General features: G+C 41.6%; 2 protein-coding genes across 2 annotated transcripts; one reads left to right on the plus strand and one right to left on the minus strand.

The window, feature by feature from the left end:
• Positions 1–2,679: 2,679 nt before the first annotated feature.
• Positions 2,680–5,929, plus strand: LOC143891005 (uncharacterized). The gene is made up of 4 exons (XM_077395666.1): positions 2,680–3,041; positions 3,130–3,414; positions 3,525–5,588; positions 5,670–5,929. The coding sequence occupies exons 1-4, from the start codon at positions 2,680–2,682 to the stop codon at positions 5,704–5,706; spliced, it is 2,748 nt and encodes a 915-aa protein (XP_077251781.1). The 3' UTR covers positions 5,707–5,929.
• Positions 5,930–7,877: 1,948 nt separating this feature from the next.
• LOC143891007 (uncharacterized) lies at positions 7,878–13,229 on the minus strand. The gene is made up of 10 exons (XM_077395667.1): positions 12,180–13,229; positions 10,762–11,391; positions 10,538–10,690; positions 9,637–10,448; positions 9,419–9,506; positions 9,219–9,314; positions 8,919–9,137; positions 8,736–8,833; positions 8,376–8,652; positions 7,878–8,296 (listed from the first exon to the last, which is right to left on the minus strand). Exons 1-9 carry the CDS (start codon positions 13,227–13,229, stop codon positions 8,505–8,507), a joined length of 3,294 nt encoding a protein of 1,097 aa, XP_077251782.1. The 3' UTR covers positions 7,878–8,296; positions 8,376–8,504.
• Positions 13,230–21,488: the final 8,259 nt, after the last annotated feature.

Genomic DNA, 21,488 nt, shown 5'->3' on the forward strand with positions numbered 1-21,488 from the left:
TTCATAGTGGTTGTGGGGTATAAAATGTGGTCCCGGGGTATAAAATGTGGTTCCCTAGTGGTTCCAGGGTAGAAAATGTGGTTCCGTAGTGGTTACGTGGTATAAAATGTGGTTCCATAGTTGTTGTGGGGTATAAAATGTGGTTTCGTAGTGGTTCCGGGGGTATAAAATGTGGTTCCCTAGAGGTTCCGGGGTAGAAAATGTAGTTCCGTAGTGGTTCCGAGGTATAAAATGTGGTTCCATAGTGGTAGTGGGGTATAAAATGTGGTTCCGTAGTGGATAAGTGGGTATAAAATGTGGTTCTGAGGTATAAAATGTGGTTCCGTAGTGGTTCCGGGGTAGAAAATGTGGTTCCGTAGTGGTTCTGAGATATAAAATGTGGTTCCGTACTGGATACGTGGTATAAAATGTGGTTCCATAGTGGTTGTGGGGTATAAAATGTGGTTCCGTAGTGGTTCCATGGTATAAAATGTGGTTCCCTAGAGGTTCCGGGGTAGAAAATGTGGTTCCGTAGTGGTTCCGAGATATAAAATGTGGTTCCGTACTGGATACGTGGTATAAAATGTGGTTCCATAGTGGTTGTGGGGTATCAAATGTGCTTCCGTAGTGGTTCCATGGTATAAAATGTGGTTCCCTAGAGGTTCCGGGGTAGAAAATGTGGTTCCGTAGTGGTTCCGAGATATAAAATGTGGTTCCGTACTGGATACGTGGTACAAAATGTGGTTCCATAGTGGTTGTGGGGTATCAAATGTGCTTCCGTAGTGGTTCCATGGTATAAAATGTGGTTCCCTAGAGGTTCCGGGGTAGAAAATGTGGTTCCGTAGTGGTTCCGAGATATAAAATGTGGTTCCGTACTGGATACGTGGTACAAAATGTGGTTCCATAGTGGTTGTGGGGTATCAAATGTGCTTCCGTAGTGGTTCCATGGTATAAAATGTGGTTCCCTAGAGGTTCCGGGGTAGAAAATGTGGTTCCGTAGTGGTTCCGAGATATAAAATGTGGTTCCGTACTGGTTACGTGGTATAAAATGTGGTTCCATAGTGGTTGTGGGGAATAAAATGTGGTTCCGTAGTGGTTCCATGGTATAAAATGTGGTTCCCTAGAGGTTCCGGGGTAGAAAATGTGGTTCCGTAGTGGTTCCGAGATATAAAATGTGGTTCCCTAGTGGTTGCGGAGTAGAAAAACTGATCCCGTAGTGGTTACGTGGTATAAAATGTGGTTCCATAGTGGTAGTGGGGTCTAAAATGTGGTTTCGTAGTGGTTCCGGGGTATAAAATGTGCTTCTCTAGAGGTTCCTAGGTAGAAAATGTGGTTCCGTAGTGGTTCCGGGGTAGAAAATGTGGTTGTGGTTCCGTAGTGGTTGTGGGGTAGAAAATGTGGTTCCCTAGTGGTTCCGAGGTATGAAATGTGGTTCCCGAGTGGTCCCGGGGTAATAAATGTGGTTGTGTAGTAGTTTCGGGGTAGAAAATGCGGTTCCGTAATTCTTCGGAGGTATAAAATGTGGTTCCGTAGTGGTTGTGGGGTAGAAAATGTGGTTCCCTAGTGGTTCCGAGGTATGAAATGTGGTTCCCGAGTGGTCCCGGGGTAATAAATGTGGTTGTCTAGTGGTTCTGGGGTAGAAAATGTGGTTCCGTAATTCTTCGGAGGTATAAAATGTGGTTCCGTAGTGGTTGTGGGGTAGAAAATGTGGTTCCCTAGTGGTTCCGAGGTATGAAATGTGGTTCCCGAGTGGTCCCGGGGTAATAAATGTGGTTGTGTAGTGGTTCCGGGGTAGAAAATGTGGTTCCGTAATTCTTCGGAGGTATAAAATGTGGTTCCGTAGTGGTTGTGGGGTAGAAAATGTGGTTCCCTAGTGGTTCCGAGGTATGAAATGTGGTTCCCGAGTGGTCCCGGGGTAATAAATGTGGTTGTCTAGTGGTTCCGGGGTAGAAAATGTGGTTCCGTAATTCTTCGGAGGTATAAAATGTGGTTCTGTAGTGGTTGTGGGGTAGAAAATGTGGTTCTCTAGTGGTTCCGAGGTATGAAATGTGGTTCCCGAGTGGTCCCGGGGTAATAAATGTGGTTCCGTAGTAGTTCCGGGGTAGAAAATGCGGTTTCCTACTGGTTCGGAGCTATAAAATGTGGTTCCATAGTTGTTGTGGGGTATAAAATGTAGTTTCGTAGTGGTTCCGGGGGTATAAAATGTGGTTCCCTAGAGGTTCCGGGCTAGAAAATGTGGTTCCGTAGTGGTTCCGAGGTATAAAATGTGGTTCCATAGTGGTAGTGGGGTATAAAATATGGTTCCGTAGTGGATAAGTGGGTATAAAATGTGGTTCCGTAGTGGTTCCGGGGTAGAAAATGTGGTTCCGTAGTGGTTCCGAGATATAAAATGTGGTTCCGTACTGGTTACGTGGTATAAAATGTGGTTCCATAGTGGTTGTGGGGTATAAAATGTGGTTCCGTAGTGGTTCAGAGGTATAGAATGTGAATCCGTAATGGTTCCCGGGGTATAAAATGTTGTTCCGAGGTATAAAATGTGGTTCCGCTGTGGTTCGAAGGAATAAAAGAGTGCTTCCAAGAGTAGGGAACTTATTGTTCCAATTGTGGTTGTATCATTGTAAATGGTTGTTCATATATTACTTTGTATTCAAATTTTATGGGGGTTTAATATTGGTTCTTATCCTAATAGGGTTTGCGAAAATGGTGGAAAGAATGGCTTCTTTTATGTTACACGTTGATGGGTACTTGAAGGATAAAGTATCATTTGAGTATATTGGCGGGACGAAGATGTCTTTAATTGTGAATCGGAATATAAAATTTAAAGAATTTGAGTCTCTAGTTCACCAAAAAATCCATACCACAGCAACCGGTATCTCACAATCTATACAATGTCGATATGTCGTGGATCCATATCAAATCGTGTTGTACGACATTCGAAATGACGATGACGTAGCTATGCTGATGATGCTTTTTGAGAATAGCCTCTTCAATTGTATGAGCCTGTACATAACCAAAGAGTACAGAGTAGGAGGAATTAGTTCTGCACCGATCCCCATCCGGAGGTAAAATATTCAGTAAGGTGGAAATTTTCATTCTTTGAACTCTCATTCCATTACACTATTAGGTGATGTGAAATTTGTCATTGGTCAGGAATATGAGGGATCGAATTCAACATTATGAATATCCTATTTTATATGGAAATATTTGTGATCCTTCTTCTCGTCCTCTTGAACCGCCATTGAACCTCATAAATAAATCCATCCGTGCAGCGTCAGCAACATCTAATCGAAATGACGTTGGTGCTCCGAAGAACATACAAATATTGGGCAGAAACCGAGAAGATACCAATATTCCTCGGAATCCGAATAGATATTCAGTGGACTTGAACGAAGACTATGAGGACCCTATTTTTAATGTGACAGAGGAAAATACATGGTAACATATGAGCACTGCCATGTAATCTTGTAATTACTAATTACATTTACTTCGCCAGTTCTATGTTTCTCTCATACAATATTCATTCTAACGTACTCCCTATTGTGCAGGCACGATGCAGAGTTCAGCAGGGATTTCCATAGTGATATGCATGTTAGTGATGGCATTGAATGCGAGGATGGTAATAGTATAAAGGGTGATGATTCATTTGGTGATGATGACTTCGTTGAGGACAGTGTGCGCGAAGGTGACTTTGGTAAGGAAGATGAGTGCGAAGCTGTACGCCCCCTCGTTGGTGTACAGAACGTTGTGGGCGACCCGTTGTGTAATACATATAGAAGGGAGCGGTTGGAAGTAGATGAGATGGTTGTAGATGAATTAAATGAGGGACGTATAGGACTTGAGGAGATGAAGGTGGGGGGAATCTTCCCGAATTTGAAAGTATTTAAGAACAAAGTGAAAGAGTACGCAATTGAACGGAAGTTTGTATTCGTCCCAGTAGATTCAAAGCCTACAAAATATGCTGTTAGATGCAAGGATAAAAGTTGCCCCTTCAGAATCAGTGGGAGAATTTGTTTGGATCATGTTATGGTAAAACGGTTTGTGCCAGAGCATACATGCTCAGGTACTATGAGGGGTAATGACCATCCCCTTGTCACAGCAGCTTGGGCAGCAGACACCTGTCTTGGGTTATTTCCCTGCCCAGGAGACGTGAGGCCTACTCTGATAAGAGCATACATCAAGGATAAGTGGGGTATAACCATAAGCTATGTGAAGGCTTTCAATGCGAAGGTCATTATACACGAAAAAATGTGTGGAAATGCCGAAGCGTCTTACCGCATCCTTCCTGCATATGCTGAAGAGATGGAGAGATGCAATCCTGGCACCATTATGTGTGTATATCGAAGTCGTCAGCTATGGACCGGTGGAGATAATACATTTGCTCGTTTATTTTGGTCATTCGGCCCTAGCATTCGCGCATTCAGTCGAACAATTAGACCACTGATACTAATTGATGGGACACATTTGCGAGGCAAGTATAAAGGAATTTTATTAGCTGCCACTGCAGTAGATGGTGACGGTGGATTATTTCCGTTAGCATATGCAGTGGTTGAGAATGAGATGTATGAGAGCTGGCTATGGTTTCTTCGTTTACTCCGCCAAAGGGTGATACCAGCCGAAAAAAACAACAACGAATTCACTATTTCCTCTGATAGGATGAAGGGTTTGCCTAGAGCTATAGACGAAGCATTGCCGGGATCATACCATAGCTACTGTATTCGTCACCTCAATGCTAATTTTCTGAAGACCTTTAAGAGTCAAATACTTTGTAAACTATTTTCGAGAGCCGCATATGCTTTAAGGGAGAGAGAATATAAGGAGACGATGGAATGTATTAAAGAGAAGAATGCAAAAGCAGAGAAATGGATATCTGAGATTCCTAAAGAAAAGTGGGCTAATGTATACTTTAAAGGGTCTAGGTGGAATATGTTGACAACTAATGCAGCGGAGTCCTTCAACAACGTATTAAAGGGCGCACGGGAGTTACCCATCGCGGCTCTAGTCGATCACACTAGATGGAAAGTACAAGAGTACTTCCACCTTCGCCGCAAGGCTGCTTCTGAATGGAAAATGCATTTGACCCATAATGCAGAAAAATGGTTAGCCAGATCATGTCTGTATGGCAGTAAGTTCACACCCCGGCCGTGTAGTTGGAATGAATATGAAGTTATATCGTCAACTAATACGGATCGTGTGGACTTAGAGCAGAGAACGTGTACGTGTGGTCTGTTCCAAATTATGGGATTGCCGTGTGGGCATGCCATAGCAGCCATGGGAGTCAACAAGCTGGACAAATATAGGTACTGTCAGGATTGGTTTTTGGCTTCAACTTATCGGACTACATATGACGACGTGATTCACCCTACTTTAGATCGCACACAATGGCCGGAGCCATCCCATGTTTTAGAAGTAGTGTTGCCACCACGAGTAAGAAGACAGCCTGGACGACCCAAAAAAGTACGAATGGAAAGAGGGCTACAATTTGGACAACATCACAACTGCAAATCATGTGGGGAACCTGGACACAACAAAAGAACGTGCAAAAATCCCCCCCTTGTAAATCTTCAGTTAAATATGACGCCCATCGGTCCATCCGCACCTACAGAAAATACGTATGTTCCATTATGACTCACTTGATATGATTTCTCTATCAAACCCATCATTTTATTGATTGTTGCATGTTTTTCTTGTAGGTCCGGTGTCTCATTCGCACCTCCTTTCTTTGCTTAGGGATGGAGTTGTTGGTTTGTTTGTACAAAGTGGCATTGATTTTGGGACTCTTCATACTGCACATAAATATTTACTCACACAGAATTTGTATAAATTAAACGTTATTATAGACTTATAGTATTACATTGGTTGTACAGCTGACCGTGACTGTTGTAAAACTTATCATTAATGTATCATTGGTGTTGGCAATATCATTGGTTTTTACTCACTACCGAAAAGTCAGTCGGCCCACATTGTTTGGATCATCTAAATCGTTCATTTGATACGACATCACATATATTGGGTGTGCTCAAATAATCAGGTCCATCGAATGGAGGTAATCCTTCCATCTGTGGACGAACAAAGTGTACATACGATTACTCGAAAGTCTGAACCTAGCGTTGGACTTCCCAATGACGAGAGCGGAAGCGCAATATCACTTCTTTCCCGTCCGGACGAACAGTAGAGTTGCAAAGTCTACTGGCCGTCCGACGGAAGTCCAGTAGACTTTGCATCTCTAATTGGGATAATTCGGAATTCCGAACCAATTTCCGGACTTCCGACGGAAGCCCAGTAGGTTGGCAACTCTACTGGACATCATTCGGAAGTCCGGACGTTGGGTCGGAGTTCCGAGGCGGAATTCCGAAGGAGTACTCGGATTTCCGACGGAAGTCCAGTGACGAACAAAGTGTACATACGATTACTCGAAAGTCTGAACCTAGCGTTGGACTTCCCAATGACGAGAGCGGAAGCGCAATATCACTTCTTTCCCGTCCGGACGAACAGTAGAGTTGCAAAGTCTACTGGCCGTCCGACGGAAGTCCAGTAGACTTTGCATCTCTAATTGGGATAATTCGGAATTCCGAACCAATTTCCGGACTTCCGACGGAAGCCCAGTAGGTTGGCAACTCTACTGGACATCATTCGGAAGTCCGGACGTTGGGTCGGAGTTCCGAGGCGGAATTCCGAAGGAGTACTCGGATTTCCGACGGAAGTCCAGTAGACTTTGCATCTCTACTGGGCATCATTCGGAAGTCCGAGTGTTGTTTAGGCACTCCGAGCCCTTCGGACTACCGATTGAACTTCGGTTTTCCGAATCGGAATTCCGAAACACCTTACGGACTTCCGACGGGCGTCCAGTAGACTTGCCAACTTACTGGACATCATTCGGAAGTCCGGACGTTAGTTCGGATTTCCGACGCGGAATTCCGAAACAATTTCCGGACTTCCGACGGGAGTCCAGTAGGTTGGCAAGTCTACTGGACATCAGTCGGAAGTCCGGAAGTTGTTTCGGAATTCCGACTCGGAAATCCGAACCAACGTCCGGACTTCCGAATGATGTCCAGTAGAGTTGCCAATCTACTGGACATCATTCGGAAGTCCGGTTGTTGGTTCGGATTTCCGAGTCGGAAATCCGAAACAACTTCCGGACTTCCGACGGGAGTCCAGTAGACTTGCCAACCTACTGGACATCATTCGGAAGTCCGGACGTTGGTTCGGATTTCCGACGCGGAATTCCGAAACAATTTCCGGACTTCCGACGGGAGTCCAGTGGAGTTGCCAATCTCCTGGGCATCATTCGGAAGTCCGGCTGTTGGTTCGGATTTCCGAGTCGGAAATCCGAAACAACTTCCGGACTTCCGACGGGGGTCCAGTAGACTTGCCAACCTACTGGACATCATTCGGAAGTCCGGACGTTGGTTCGGATTTCCGACTCGGAATTCCGAAACAACTTCCGGACTTCCGACTGATGTCCAGTAGACTTGCCAACCTACTGGACTCCCGTCGGAAGTCCGGAAATTGGTTCGGAATTCCGACACGGATTTCCGAAGTTCAATCGGTAGTCCGAAGGAGTCCAGTACAACAGCATATATGGTTCCGGACCGGGTTCATGTACGTTACTACACGAGGATCTACCAATTCAATGGGCTTCATCACATGTATACATCATTTCTGGCGCAAGATCATTCAGATTATATATTAATGATGATCATTTGGGTGATGAACTCGTAATGTTAAGAACTTGATGTTTAAAGCACATATCTTTTGTGTCGGATGGAGAAAAGAGTGGAATTGTGGAACATGTCAGTTTACCGGTCCCCACTACATTTTTCATCTTTACCCCAGTACAAAGAGCTTTTTCCCGATCCTGGTCACTCAGAAGCTTTTTTGTGTTTGTTGTTTTTTAAAATATGTTTTATGAGTAAGCTGGGGTTAGGCAGGACCCCGACCAGATATATTTATGGAAACCAAAGATATACATGAAGGAAGAAAACAACCTCCTTACATAAAAGGGGGGAACAAAAAGAGGCAAGAAGCCCAAACAACAACATCCAAACACAGGACAGAACCTGCAAAAACAGCCCAAAACAAAAAAACAAAGCTCGAAGTGATTTCTTTGCGTTTGGTAGGGGCAGAATAGCTTGGAGATGAAGGGGTGGATTTCTGATCATTGAAAAGATTTGCCCAAGGGAGACTTGCAGACCATATAGATCAATCCTCATCCAGAAGGTTGCTATTCAAGGACCAGATGTTGAAGCCATTCCTCATCCACGACTTCTTCAAGTTGCCAGAAACGCTGAAGAGAGCCCGGATTTGGAACAAGCCTTACCTGCAAACAACCACAATTATCATAATGAATAAGTAGAACATTTTGGTGTTTCCCAATTGTGTGCAAAATATCCACTCACCCTAGCAGGTTGATTTCCGCCACCTACTTCAGGAACGAGGAGAGCAAGTATCGGATCACCCGCGAAGCAATTGAACTCTAATGCATGTACAACCAACAACAATGACTCCCAGGTAAGAATGTGAACAACTTATAGGGATACTTTCCCATAGACCCCATTCAACATTTCCGAAAGTAGGGAAGCTCGCATAGCTGTAATATCTTTCTGGGTGAAATCGAGGCTAGCGTCACGGGTAATGTATTCCATCTCTTTCAAAACGAACAGCCCACAGTCGTGGCTGCAAAACATCAAGCAAAACCGAGAAGAAGAATTAATCGTTTACGGAGGTATCGTAAACTGAAGTAATTGCACGTAACATACCTGTTACCTTGTAGGGGCCGATCGACCACTACATCAATGGGGAATGCACTTATATCAATGTCTTTGACCATTCTGAACCATTTAACAAAGTAATCGACCTACAAATCAAGAATTCCGTACGTTAGGGCAGTAGTAAGAAAAAATTAATTACTAATTGCCATACGAATCAAGAGTAGTACTCACAAGGGGTTGCACCTTCCTACAATCTGTGTGACTGTAAAGAGAATCGTAAAGAAGGAAGGTACGATGCCCCATATCCAACACGAGAAGTACCCAATGAACCATTTCAATGTTAATTGGAATGAGTACTTTTCGTATCTCTTGAAGAGGGGTGTTCTCTACACGAGTTACGAATCTGGAACATGCATCGGGACGTTCACATCTTTCGTCAAGAATAACTTGCTGCAACCAAAAAAAGAAATGTTAGAATTGCCCGCAGCTTGGGAAACAAAAATCACTACTTATAAGTTAATTTAATCTCACAGGTAGATGGGTAGCAAGGCAAATGCATGATCCCTTTTTTTTTGTTCGCCAACATTCGTCCCGCAAGTTCAAGTAATCCGTATATACATTAACAATCTACATAACAGACCATAGGTCAACGAGAAGGAATTCTAAGAAGATATGTGTACCAACGCATTATTCACGCTTTACGTTACTAACTGAACCATATAACATCTTACCGGAGATGATATCCACCCTCTACGATCGGTTAGTATAAGCAAGTCTTCTTTACACATGTGGTACCCATCACTGTGAATGACTCTCTCACTGCAAATCGAGTAAAAAGTCAGCTACCTCTATGGTCCTTTGGTCATATAATTGTACTTAAACAACCTATGTATGCAATTAATCGGAGATATTAGAATTAAAAAACAATGTAGGTTGTACGAAAATTTACGTAGGTGGTAGCGCTGCCAATGCATCCACCTTCATCGCTGCAGGCCCGGTGATATTGCGAAGAGCATACATGCTTTTCCGGTTGCTTATGACATACGGTGAACTGACTGCTCTACTAGGTTGTAACTTCCTTCGACGTTGCTTCACATTTTTTTCAATGCTCCCAATAACTTTTTCATCTTCTTTCTTATTTGATTTCTTACTCTTACTGAGGTTCAAATCAGGAGTGTCAACCAAGATAACCATTTTAGCTGCAGCATCCCTGACATCCCTAGTAATTAGGCTATCAATAGAGATATGTTCTACGCTATCATCAACTATGTGTTTCCCCATATCATCTACAAAAACACCATCCCCTACTTCCCCCTTCGCAGTCACTATCTCGGGTTCCCCATCCATATTGTCGGCCTCTCGTTCCCTCTTTCTCGTTATCTTCGTTGGGATATTATTCCCTGACTCCAAACCTTCCCTCTTTCTGGAACCTCTCCCGAACAAATGAATTTTTACCTCCCTCATTTCACGTTCAACTCTGGTTAACCTCTCCAACAATGAACTATTTGTAACAGATTCATCTACTTCGGACTTCCCATGTTCCCCTCTTCCTCTCGTACTTCTCCTCCTTCGTTCCCTCCTCTGATATGTCGCAATTGGCCTCATTGGATCCCTCAGTACAGGCAGAGTTTGACCCCTGCAATCCCCCACTGGGACCACAATTGAACCGACTGAATCGCAAGGAATACTACCATCGTCGTGTTGATCATCGAGTCGAAGTAGAGATTCTTCCCTTGCCGTAGCTTCGACCCTCCTAACCACCTGGAATACATTCCATATTACTAATTACAAATACGACTGTAAAAATAACACGAAAGACATACAACGACCAACATGCATTATACTCTCACCTCTACGGCTTTCACCGTCCCATGAATAATAGAGTTAATCAACTGTTGATGCTCCATCTTCTTCGTATTCATCTGAGCGGTCCACTTAAATAGACGCGGATACGCATCAGGAGAATTAGGTGCCCATAACGTGGTATGCTCAAATAGCCATACCTGATATCAAAGTAGATTAGATCCGCATAAGATAGAAAGAAAAAAACTATATGCAATGAATGGAAAATTACCTGTAAAATGATAGAGCAACCCAATATATGTCCCTTTCCACCGAGTGCAGCATGTGAATCTAATGATCTGACCAAGAACTCATGAACGGGAAAAGCCCATGCAACATTTCCTATAGTCTGCAGATCAATATACGGGAAGAGGCAAGAACATGCCTTCTGGTCCCTCTGCGCAAACAAGACAGTGCTGCAGAATAACAATATCAAATGCTTCACAGTCGACTTCACCAAGTCTTCTTCGTCTGAATCCATATTGGCATGAATAACCTTCACCACCTCGTCATAGGTGGCGGTTGGACCCCCAAACCTCCAACCATCCACAGTATCACTGCTAGACCAATCAAATTGCGGCCTTTCCCCAATCATACTTAAACCTAATATTTTAGCTACATCACTAACTAGAAATGGGAGTACGATGCCGCCCAAACAAAAACCTTTCCGTTTGGGATCCCATTTATTTACCATTGTCGTCAAAATCTTCTTCCGCAACTCGACATCTTCGAGGCCCTCATGCAGAACCAAATCTGTAAATGGGGTATCCTTTATGAAATCCCTATGCACATCCCGTAACCGAATATTTTGTAGGGACTCGTGAAAGCGTGATGGACAGCATCTAGATAAGACATATTTCGCCTGCAAAAATGGCACTATTAAACAGTTGAGCGAGAAACAGCAGGAGATGCAGACGGAAAATATAACAGTTACTCACCATCACGAAAAAGGAAACAATTGTTGGGAAAGATCAACAATTTTGTTTACTTCGTATGTATCTGTCGAAACCACCAACAATCACTTGAAACACAATATTAGTCTATTCAAACACAGTATTACTCCATTGAAACAACAAGGATAAAGAAACCATATGTAATCACTTTAAACAACACAGGGCTCCCCAAATAACTGGAAACAACCAGACGTAAAGATCATGAACACCATATATGACAACCGTAGCTAACCCCTTCAAATTTAAACAATCAAATATCGGTTCAAACAACATATGGCTCCCCAAGTAATAGCAACCATAACAAACCGTACGAGAGTCAAGCAAAACCATTCAAACTTAAACCACCAAAAATCACTTAAAACAACCATAGCTATATAGATACTTGAATCAAATTCATAAGAACCATCATAAACATACCATGCAAGCAAGACACACAATATAACGATAATATCATATAATCCATCCATCCATAATAACATATCAAACCCGTATATAACATAACATCCATGAACCATTAAAAAAAAAAAAATTTAAAAGAAACATAACATCCATCTATCCATAAATCAACCACAGCAACGCTCTAATGATCTGGGGGCAACAGATGGTGGACCAAGTTGGTCAATGAAGAAAGCTGCTCCGTGAGTGAGGTGACCGCTGTGCCCAAGTCCTGGCGGAGGGTGGAGATCTCGGTGCGTACCCCAGTCAAAGCTTGCTGAGTCGCCAATTGCTCTTGATGATGGGATTGTAAAAGCTGATTAACCGCGGTAAAGTGCCCGTCAAGGTGCTGACGATGTGCACGAAGCTCCTGCGCAACAAACTCCTGTGATGCAAAACGCTGAGCCGGCTGACGACGAGGGGGAGCAGGGCCCTGTATATCAAGCCGCATGGCCTTTACAGTTTTAGCATTGAACACAGTTGCGGGACTAAGGCGTTCTTCACCACCTTGTATCAACTTCTCATGGTTGAAGACATGCGTGAGAAGCATCCCGAATGGTAGACTAGCCAAGGCCTTTGTCCTCGTGTCCTCCATGAACCTAAGGAGGATATAGCCAAGGTGAAGGGGCGTGCCGCGAAGAAGTCGGTGCATAATAAAAGCCTCAAAAGGCCGGACCATGTCAGCATTGCCTCCGCGAGGCGTGATATTGCTCGTCAGAATCTTGTGTAGGACTTTGCACATAGGGGTCAGGGAATTGTAGGATACGTTGGTTGACCCGTCAGTAGGTGGGCCTTCGCAACCAAGCTCCCCATAGGCGGCGACCGGATCATCTATACAGGCACTAATGTCATCCATGGTTCCGGGCCAAAAGTAGATTTCGTCGCCTGTGGTGGGAAGAGAGACAACTTCACAAAACTTTTGAACTGTCATATGGATGGTTTTGTTGTTTACTCTGGATTGGAAGACCTTCAAATCTCTGTCGAATCTGTAATTGGCATAGAATTGCTTGACGAGAGTCGGGTACGAGTCACAGTGAATTTCGAGAAAATTGACCCATCGAAAGGCCAGAAATAAGGGTTTCACATTATAAACTTCGACATCTTTAAAAATGACTTTCCTACCTCGGAGTATGCCCTTCCTTTCTATACGACCGAGGGACCCAACCTCTACATCTGCATCCTCATTGCCCATATCCTCATCGGAGGCAGGAGGACTAGGGGAGGGCTCACGGATAGCCTTCCCACGCCGTTTGCGGGTAGAAGACCCTGCATCTACATTCACATTCTTCTTTCTTTGCTTCGCGCGCTGCATGACTATAGGGGTTTTGGGTTAGGTGGTTAGTGGGGTTCACAAAGTAAAAGGGGAGCCGCTTCCGGTCCTTATCTGCACAAAGCAGGAGAATAACTTGGAGGGGAAGATACTTTAAGTAGGAGATAGTTGAAAAGTTGAAATTAAAGATACTTCAAAGAAAACCATGTTTCAGAAAGTTTGTACAAACACACTATTTAGAGACTTCGAACCACTTGAAACCAATGTTAGGATAGACGAACTACGGAACCACATATTAGAAAGTTCACAAATATGATTAGTGGAACCACATATTAGAAAGTTCAAACCACAATAACTGGATAGATGAAGTACAGAACCACAAATTACACAGTTTGAACCAGTAATACTGGATACAGGGTCCATGGAATACTGGTTCCAACTTCGGCAGAATAAGTGGTTTCATGGATGCAACTTCCATGGAATAACGGTTCTAACTTTCAAACCCCTAATTGAAACCCTTCAAACAAATTCAAAACAATGCAACCATTGAAAAGCATTGAAAACCATGGAAACCCCAAATGATACCCTTGAAACCATTGGAAACCTATATGCAACCATTTAAACCACGAGCTTCTCTGTCCCAAAGTTACTAAATTTTTTAGTGTCTATGTAACATTGCAGAACTTATATAAGCATCAGCTGGCTCGCATATTGAAATTCCACTTAGCAACCCAAGAGGGGGGTGAATTGGGTTTCTTTTGAAATTTAAGGATTTAAAAACTTTGTTTGCACTAGTTTTAGTTTGATTAGAAAATTTGGAATAAAGTTCAAACACAAGAGTTAAGCATTTACCACAAGAGTAGGGAGGAAGAGACAAGAAGCTTTGACACAAGGATTTTTATAGTGGTTAGGTCTTAAACCCAAGACCTACTCCACTCTTCTCAAGTTTGTCTCCTTGAGGTATCCACTATCTTCCAAGGAACTTAAATACGGCGTTCCTTCCGCCAAGTACAATCTGAGGGTCCAAGCTCCAAGGGTCTTGAATACGGCGCCCTTCGTTGCTAAGTACAATCTAGAAGAGAAGTAATGTAGCACACTTGCCTCTTAGTAGGCTGATTACAAGTAGAATACACTCACTCTCACTCAAGAAGATGATGAACATATAAAGAACCTAAGGTCTCTCAAGAACAATTTAAAGTCAAGGCACAAGAGAGAAGGAGAGAGTAAAAAAAATTATTAGAATGAGTAAATATGCCTTTAAATGCTCAAGGAATGTTAGGTTTTTTTCATTAAGTGTTCTCCTTAAGGCCCAAGAGTCCATATATATATAGGGGAGTCACAAATATGGCCTTTTTAGACTCCCCAACGGTCATCTCAGAATCCGCGCACGAAATTCCAAGTTGACCGTTACGTTATAATTTTTTCAAACAGGAACTTTCTAGAAGTTCCGAGCCTTCTTTTCGGAATTCCGAGAAGGCTATTTCGGCAAGGTTTCAAGTTTTGGTTGCTGATTTGTTTTGAGCCTTCGGAATTCACATGTTTCTTGTTAAATGGAATGTCATGTGGGTCCAAAGAGTGAAGACATCACCATGATCATTCACTTGTCCAATTAGGTTCATCTTAGGTTGATTTTAATCTTTCTTTTGTGCCTTTAACCTAGCTAGTGCATGGTTGACCATTACATTCTAAATACAACATAGTCTTCAATCTTGTTGGCACTTTGGAGATACTTTCACTCATCTTTTATCAACTCCATTGATGCTTGAGCATAGCTTTGACCTTTGAGTTGATTTTCGTCTTTTGGGCTTGAATTCGATCTTGCCTTGCCTTTATGGTCCCTTGATATGCCTTTGTTGATGCCTTCTTCATGACTTTGATTTCACTATGAGCTTGAATGAATTGATCCTTGATTGTGAAATTTTGAAGGTACTAATGCTTGAAACACATTCACTTAGACGTAGAAGATCATTAGTACATAAAACCATTTTATGACAAATTGGGTTTGTTAATCATCAAAACATATCAATATGAGTACATGTTGAACCCTTGGGCTAACAATCTCCCCCTTTTTTATAATGACAAACACAATTTGCCTTAGGGTAGGAGCTCCCCCTTATGGGATGAAGAGAAAAATTAATGCTCCCCCTAAGAGTATGAATTAATTAACCATTTTAAGCATCAATTTCAATGATGAAAAATGATAGCAAAATTATAACCATGGAGCTTTGCTCCCCCTCAATATATGCATATTATTATGACTTGGGAGCTCAAATATTCTCCCCCTTTTGTCATCACAAAAAATGTGGAACAAAAGGAATGAAGGGATAGAAGAACCAAGAAATCAACTTAGGAGCAATGCAAGAGAGAGTAGTAGCACAACACAATGCATATGAGCAAAAAGGAGAAAGAACAGAGAACACAAGCTCATAAGCAAACCATAATCCAGATATTTATATAGTGAAAGGCCATACATAGTAGCTAGTCCTATGAGGTCCTTGGCCAGACACCTCATGTCAAAATACACAGATATCAGCCAAAATGATAACAGAGAATCACACTGCCAGACAAGGCATCAAATAACACCTGAAAGATCCAAACCAACATATATACAATCCTAATACATCACATAGCATAGGGTTAAATAACTAGAGAGTCTAACTGACAGATAGATGCCCAATTAACAGAGAACTGACTCCAGCTACTGCTCTGGAGCAGGTGGTGGAGGATAGGAGGAACTGACAGGGTGCTGACTCGACCGACCACCCGAGAGGTACTGGTAAAGGGCAGTGAACTGGTCGTCGAAGTGAGTGGAGAGCGTCTGGAATCGAGTAGACATCTCGGTGTCAACATGCGTAGTGAGCCGCTCAAACTGTGTGGTCATGGATCACTCAAGGGCATCCTGCATGGCTGCGAATCCCTGAGAGAAATCCTGAGATGCTTGGGGTGCCTGAGTGTGGTCCTCCTCTTCTTCATCGTCTTCATCTTCTGCTTCTTCTTCTTCTTCATCAGACACAACTTCAACAACGACTATGTCTAGTGCCATGCGCCGGAAGGTGCGATCATCGAATAGAGCGGTAGGAATGTCGGTCGCCTCACCATCCAGAGCAATACCAAAGTGGCGGAATATACAGGTAAGCGAAAGATGATGTATGGTAGACAGATCTTGCGACGCTCAAGGATGCAATAGATGATGTAGGCCTCTAAGGGCCTTAGAGCATCGGTCATTCCACCGCGAGGGGTGAAGTTGTTGAAGATGAAGTTGTGGAGCATTTTGGCAACGGAAATGAGGTCGGAAGCTTTCACAAACATGTTAGGCCTATATTGCTTGGTAATTCGCCCATACACAGTGTCGTGATCAAGATCATTAAAGGAATGGATCCCATTTTCATGCCAAAAGTAATGTTCAGGATCCTCCGAACGAATGTCAAGAATCTCGGCAAGTTGATGATAATTGAGTTTGATGGTTGTTTTCTTTACACGAGACTCAATTTGGATGATAATTGAGTTTGATGGTTGTTTTCTTTACACGAGACTCAATTTGGAAGAAAGTATTAGTGATAGTGAGATTAGCATAGAAGAGACATACCAATCTAGGGTAGACAAGCTCATGGATATAAAGAAATTGAGTCCACCCAAGAGCATCAAAACACGCTTGAAGATCGAAGTGTTGAAGAATGTCGGGCCCGATGTATCGGCCGGTGAGGATGCCCCGAGTAGCCATGTTCGGCCATACCTTCTTGGCTTGTGGGGAAGAAAAGTATGAAGCAGGGAGAACCTCCGGTTCCGGAGCCGGAGCCTTAGCTTTCTTAGACCTCTTCCGCGAAGGTCCTTCATCTTCTTGGCCTTCTGAAGAACCTCCAAGGTTAAGATTCTTGGTTCTAGGCATGTTGTGGAAACTAGGGTTTGAAGAAGAAGAAAAATTAGAGATTGAAGCCCTAGATGGAGGAAGACGAAGAAAGAAGTGGAGAAAATAGAAGAAAAGAGGGTTTAATGGAAGAAAAGAACCGAAAATAGGAAGAAATGGAGGAATAGGAAGAGGGAATCGTGAAAGATTGGTGGATTTTGAAGAAAAAGAGGATTTTGCAAGGTTAAGGTGGAAAATGTAGGGTTTCTAAGGAGGAAAAAGGAGAAAAAGGAGGTAGGAGAGTCAGGGTTTTGAGAGGGTTGAGAAAGAGAAAGAGAAAGAAAAGAAAGGGGAGAAATGAGAAACAATCACACGGTCCAGGGCTTTAGAGAGCCCCGGGATCGATTCTCGGAATTCCGAGAAAATTTCTCGGAGTTCCGAGGCCCATTTTTTTTTTTTTTTTGGTTTCTACTGCGGAATTCCGAGAATTTTCTCAGAGTTCCAAGTAGTGTTTTTTTTTTTTTTTTTACACATGAATGTTTGCAATGTGAAGCTCATTCAATACCCATATATTACTAATAAAAATGATACATTTTCACAACACATTCAAAACATGATTTTCACATATGACTTAACCATGATTTAGATGATGGCTCATGGCCAAAGTATTAGGTGTCTTGATTAGAGTGATGATATCGACCTCCCTTTGAACAAAGTGGGCTATGGGCACCAATTGAGTGGGTTTTAAATTTAGGGTTTGATCATCTTGAATCATGTAATCACTATCAAAACAAGGGTGATAAAGATACATATATATAGAGAACATTATCACCTACTCATGCTTCATTTTCAAACTCGTTGACTTGATCTAAACTCTAAATGTTGAGTCCACTCCTAATATCACAAAATCTATCATCATTTAGGGGTTTAGTGAAGATATCCGCCAATTGATTATTTGTGTGGATATACTTGATGGATATATCCCTTTTTTGAGAATGATCTCTTAGAAAATGATGTCTTACCTCTATGTGCTTGGTTCTAGAATGTTGAATTGGATTCTTTGTCAAGTTGATTGCACTTGTGCTATCACAATGGATTGGAACATTGTTAAATTCAAGATTGTAATCCATCAGAGTGTTTTTCATCCATAGGATTTGTGAACAACAAGCTCCGGCCGCAATGCATTCGGCTTCAGTAGTAGATAGGGCTACGGAGTTTTGTTTCTTGCTAAACTAAGACACAAGAGACCTACCTAGGAATTAACATGTGCCACTTGTGCTTTTTCTATTTATCCTACATCAGGCAAAGTCGGCATCCGAATATCCTACTAGGTTGAATTCATTAGATCTTTCATACCACAAACCTAGAGAAGGAGTTCCTTTGACATACTTGAATATTCTCTTAACCGCACTCAAATGGGACTCTTTTGGAGCCGATTGGAATCTAGCACAAATACAAACACTAAACATTATATCCGGCCTTCTAGCGGTCAAATATAATAGGATTCCTATCATTCTTCTAAACTTCTTTTCATCAACCGGTTTTCCAATTTCACCTTTTTCTAATTTGGTGGATGTGCTCATTGGTGTTGGCTTGATTTGAGAGCTATCCATTCCAAATTTCTTTAAGAGTTCTCTAATGTATTTATCTTGATTGATGAAAATTCCATTTTTACATTGTTTAATTTGAAGTCCTAGGAAATATGTAAGCTCTCCCATCATGCTCATCTCAAACTCTTTTTGCATGGATTGTGCAAAGTCTTCACACATCTTATCATTAGTAGCTCCAAATATGGTATCATCCTCATAAATTTGAACAATATGCATATCTTTTCCTTTTCTTTTAATGAACAAGGTTTTGTCAACATTGCCCATTTGAAAACCACTATCTAATAGGAAGGAACTAAGCCTCTCATATCAAGCTCTAAGAGCTTGCTTTAGACCATACAAGGCTTTATCCAACCTATAGACATGATTAGGGTATTTAAAATCTTCAAACCGGGAGGTTGTTTAACATAAACTTCCTCCATGATATACCCATTAAGGAATGCACTCTTCACATCCATTTGATATAACTTGAACTTCTTATGACGTACGAATGCGAGAAGCATCCTTATGGCTTCCAACCTAGCAACCGGAGCAAAGGTCTCATCATAATCGATGCCTTCCTCTTGATTGTAACCTTTGGCTACTAATCTAGCTTTGATTCTTTGGATGTCTCCATGCTCAGCGAGTTTGTTTCTAAACACCCATTTGGTTCCAATAACCGGGTGATCACTAGGCCTAGGAACTAATCTCCATACTTTGTTTCTTTCAAATTGGTTTAGTTCCTCTGGCATAGCATCCATCCAAAATTCATCATTTTCGGCTTCTTTTATAAAGTTGGGTTCTATTTGCGAGATAAATGCCATGTTGGCACAAACATTCCTATAATGAGATCTTGTCTTGACTCCTTGAGAAGTTTCACTTATGATTTGAGTTGAAGGATGACTAGACATGATTCTACTATGTTTAGGAGGACCTTCTACTTCAACTTCTTCTATTGGTTGACCTTCTAAATCAAGATTTTCTAAGGGTTGAACAAGAGTATCTACTTGACTAGGAGGCTCTAGAAGATTGGCATCACCATCATCTTCATCAATGACTTTAGGAGGTTCAAATGACTCATCAAATTTAACACGGACATACTCTTCAACAATTTGAGTTCTCTTGTTATATACCCTATAAGCCTTACTATGAGTTGAATAATAAGAAGATACCTTCATCGGATTTTGAATCAAACTTGTGCAAAGTATCTTTCATGTCCAAGATAAAATATTTACATTCAAAAACTTTAAAATAGCTAACTTTAGGGGGTGTTCCACTCTATAGTTCATAAGGTGTTTTCTTAAGGTGATGTCTAATGAGCACTCTATTTAGAATATAGCAAGCCGTGTGAACAGCTTCCGCCCAAAAATTTCTAGGAACATTGTGCTCATTCAACATAGTTCTAGCTATTTCAATGAATTATCTATTTTTTCTTTCAACAACCCCATTTTGTTGAGGTGTTCTTGGAGCCAAAAAATTGTGCTTGATTCCATTTTCATTACAAAAGGAATCAAACTCAATTTTCTCAAACTCTGTTCCATGATCACTTCTTATCTCATTTATGAAAACCCCTTGTTCATTTTGAATTCTTTTGCATAAGTTGACAAACTTTTTGAAGGTTTCATCCTTACTAGTTAAAAACAACACCCAAGTAAATCTAGAATAATCATCAACAATCACATACACATATCTACTTCCACCTCTACTACGAGTCTTCATGGGACCCAATACGTCCATATGAAGTTGTAGAGGACAAGATCTAGATATCACACTTATGGGTTTGAAAGAGTCTTTAGTATGTTTTCCATGTATGTAAGCACTACAAACTTTATCTTTTACATACTTGAGCTTAGGTAGCTCTCTCACTAAGTTCATAGATGACAATCTTGAGATCAAATCCATGTGAGCACGACCAAGTCTTCTACGCCATAACCAAAGGTTATCTTCCATGGCGGAGAGACATTGGATGTTTTGATTCTCAAGGTCCTCTAAGGTCAATGAGTACATGTTCCCATCTCTATATGTAACAAATTCTACCTCATTATTTTTAACATTCAAGATCTTACATCTATCTTTTTCAAAAAGAACTTTATGACCAAGATCACATAATTGACTAATTCTAATCAAATTAAAGGAGAGACCATCAACAAGCAAAACATGTTTTACTTTAATATCTTTAATTTTAATGGTACCTTCACCAATGATTTTGCTACTTGTGTCATCCCTAAATGTGACATTTTCTTGGTGGCTCAGGTGATAAAGGCGAACTTGGTAACGTCTCCCGTCATATGCCTTGAGCAACCACTATCCAAGAACCATTTGTCTTTTGATGGCTTGCCTTTCAAGCATACCTACAAGAATCAAAACTCATGTTGAAGCTTTAGGTACCCACTTTTTCTTAGGTCCTTCAAGGTTAGCAACATCATCAAGTTCATCTTTTCTAACCCAAATAAACTTTAGATCCTTTTGATTACTTAACATTACATGTAAATCTTAAGTGTCCTACTCTACCACAATAGTGACAAGTAGGAACATATGAGCTAGAACTAGCATGCATGTGAGAGGAATATTTTACAAACTTATTCTTGAATAGGGCTTCTCCTTTAGCAGAGGGTTGGTATCCAAGACCAGCTTTTTCTAGAGAAACAAGCTTGTTTTCAAGAATTTCATCTAACTTGTTCTTTCCACATGAAAATTTTCTAAATGATAGATCTAGCCCCTTGCATTTCAATTCAAGTTTTTCATTTTCATCTTTCAATCTCTTGTTATCCAAAATGAGCTTATCAATTTCTTCATTCAAAGCTTTGTTTTCTGAAATTAACTTTTCACTTGTATTGGTTTGTAAGCCAAATTCCTTTTTCAAAAATCCAA

The sequence above is a fragment of the Tasmannia lanceolata genome, unplaced genomic scaffold (genome assembly GCF_043159265.1).
Source record: "Tasmannia lanceolata isolate RefF3 unplaced genomic scaffold, GAP_Taslan_0.1 ptg000013l, whole genome shotgun sequence".
NCBI lineage: Eukaryota > Viridiplantae > Streptophyta > Magnoliopsida > Canellales > Winteraceae > Tasmannia > Tasmannia lanceolata.

What these genes read in the sequence shown, in the direction of transcription:
- LOC143891005 (XM_077395666.1), top strand. Translation starts at nt 2,680, where the DNA reads ATGGTGGAAAGAATGGCTTCTTTTATGTTACACGTTGATGGGTACTTG. An exon ending in GCACCGATCCCCATCCGGAG is followed by an intron (nt 3,042 to 3,129) that starts GTAAAATATTCA and finishes GTCATTGGTCAG; the next exon opens with GAATATGAGGGATCGAATTC. An exon ending in GTGACAGAGGAAAATACATG is followed by an intron (nt 3,415 to 3,524) that starts GTAACATATGAG and finishes CCTATTGTGCAG; the next exon opens with GCACGATGCAGAGTTCAGCA.
- LOC143891007 (XM_077395667.1), bottom strand. Translation starts at nt 13,229, where the DNA reads ATGCAGCGCGCGAAGCAAAGAAAGAAGAATGTGAATGTAGATGCAGGG. An exon ending in GGACGGTGAAAGCCGTAGAG is followed by an intron (nt 10,449 to 10,537) that starts GTGAGAGTATAA and finishes AATGTATTCCAG; the next exon opens with GTGGTTAGGAGGGTCGAAGC. An exon ending in TTGGCAGCGCTACCACCTAC is followed by an intron (nt 9,507 to 9,636) that starts GTAAATTTTCGT and finishes CTCGATTTGCAG; the next exon opens with TGAGAGAGTCATTCACAGTG.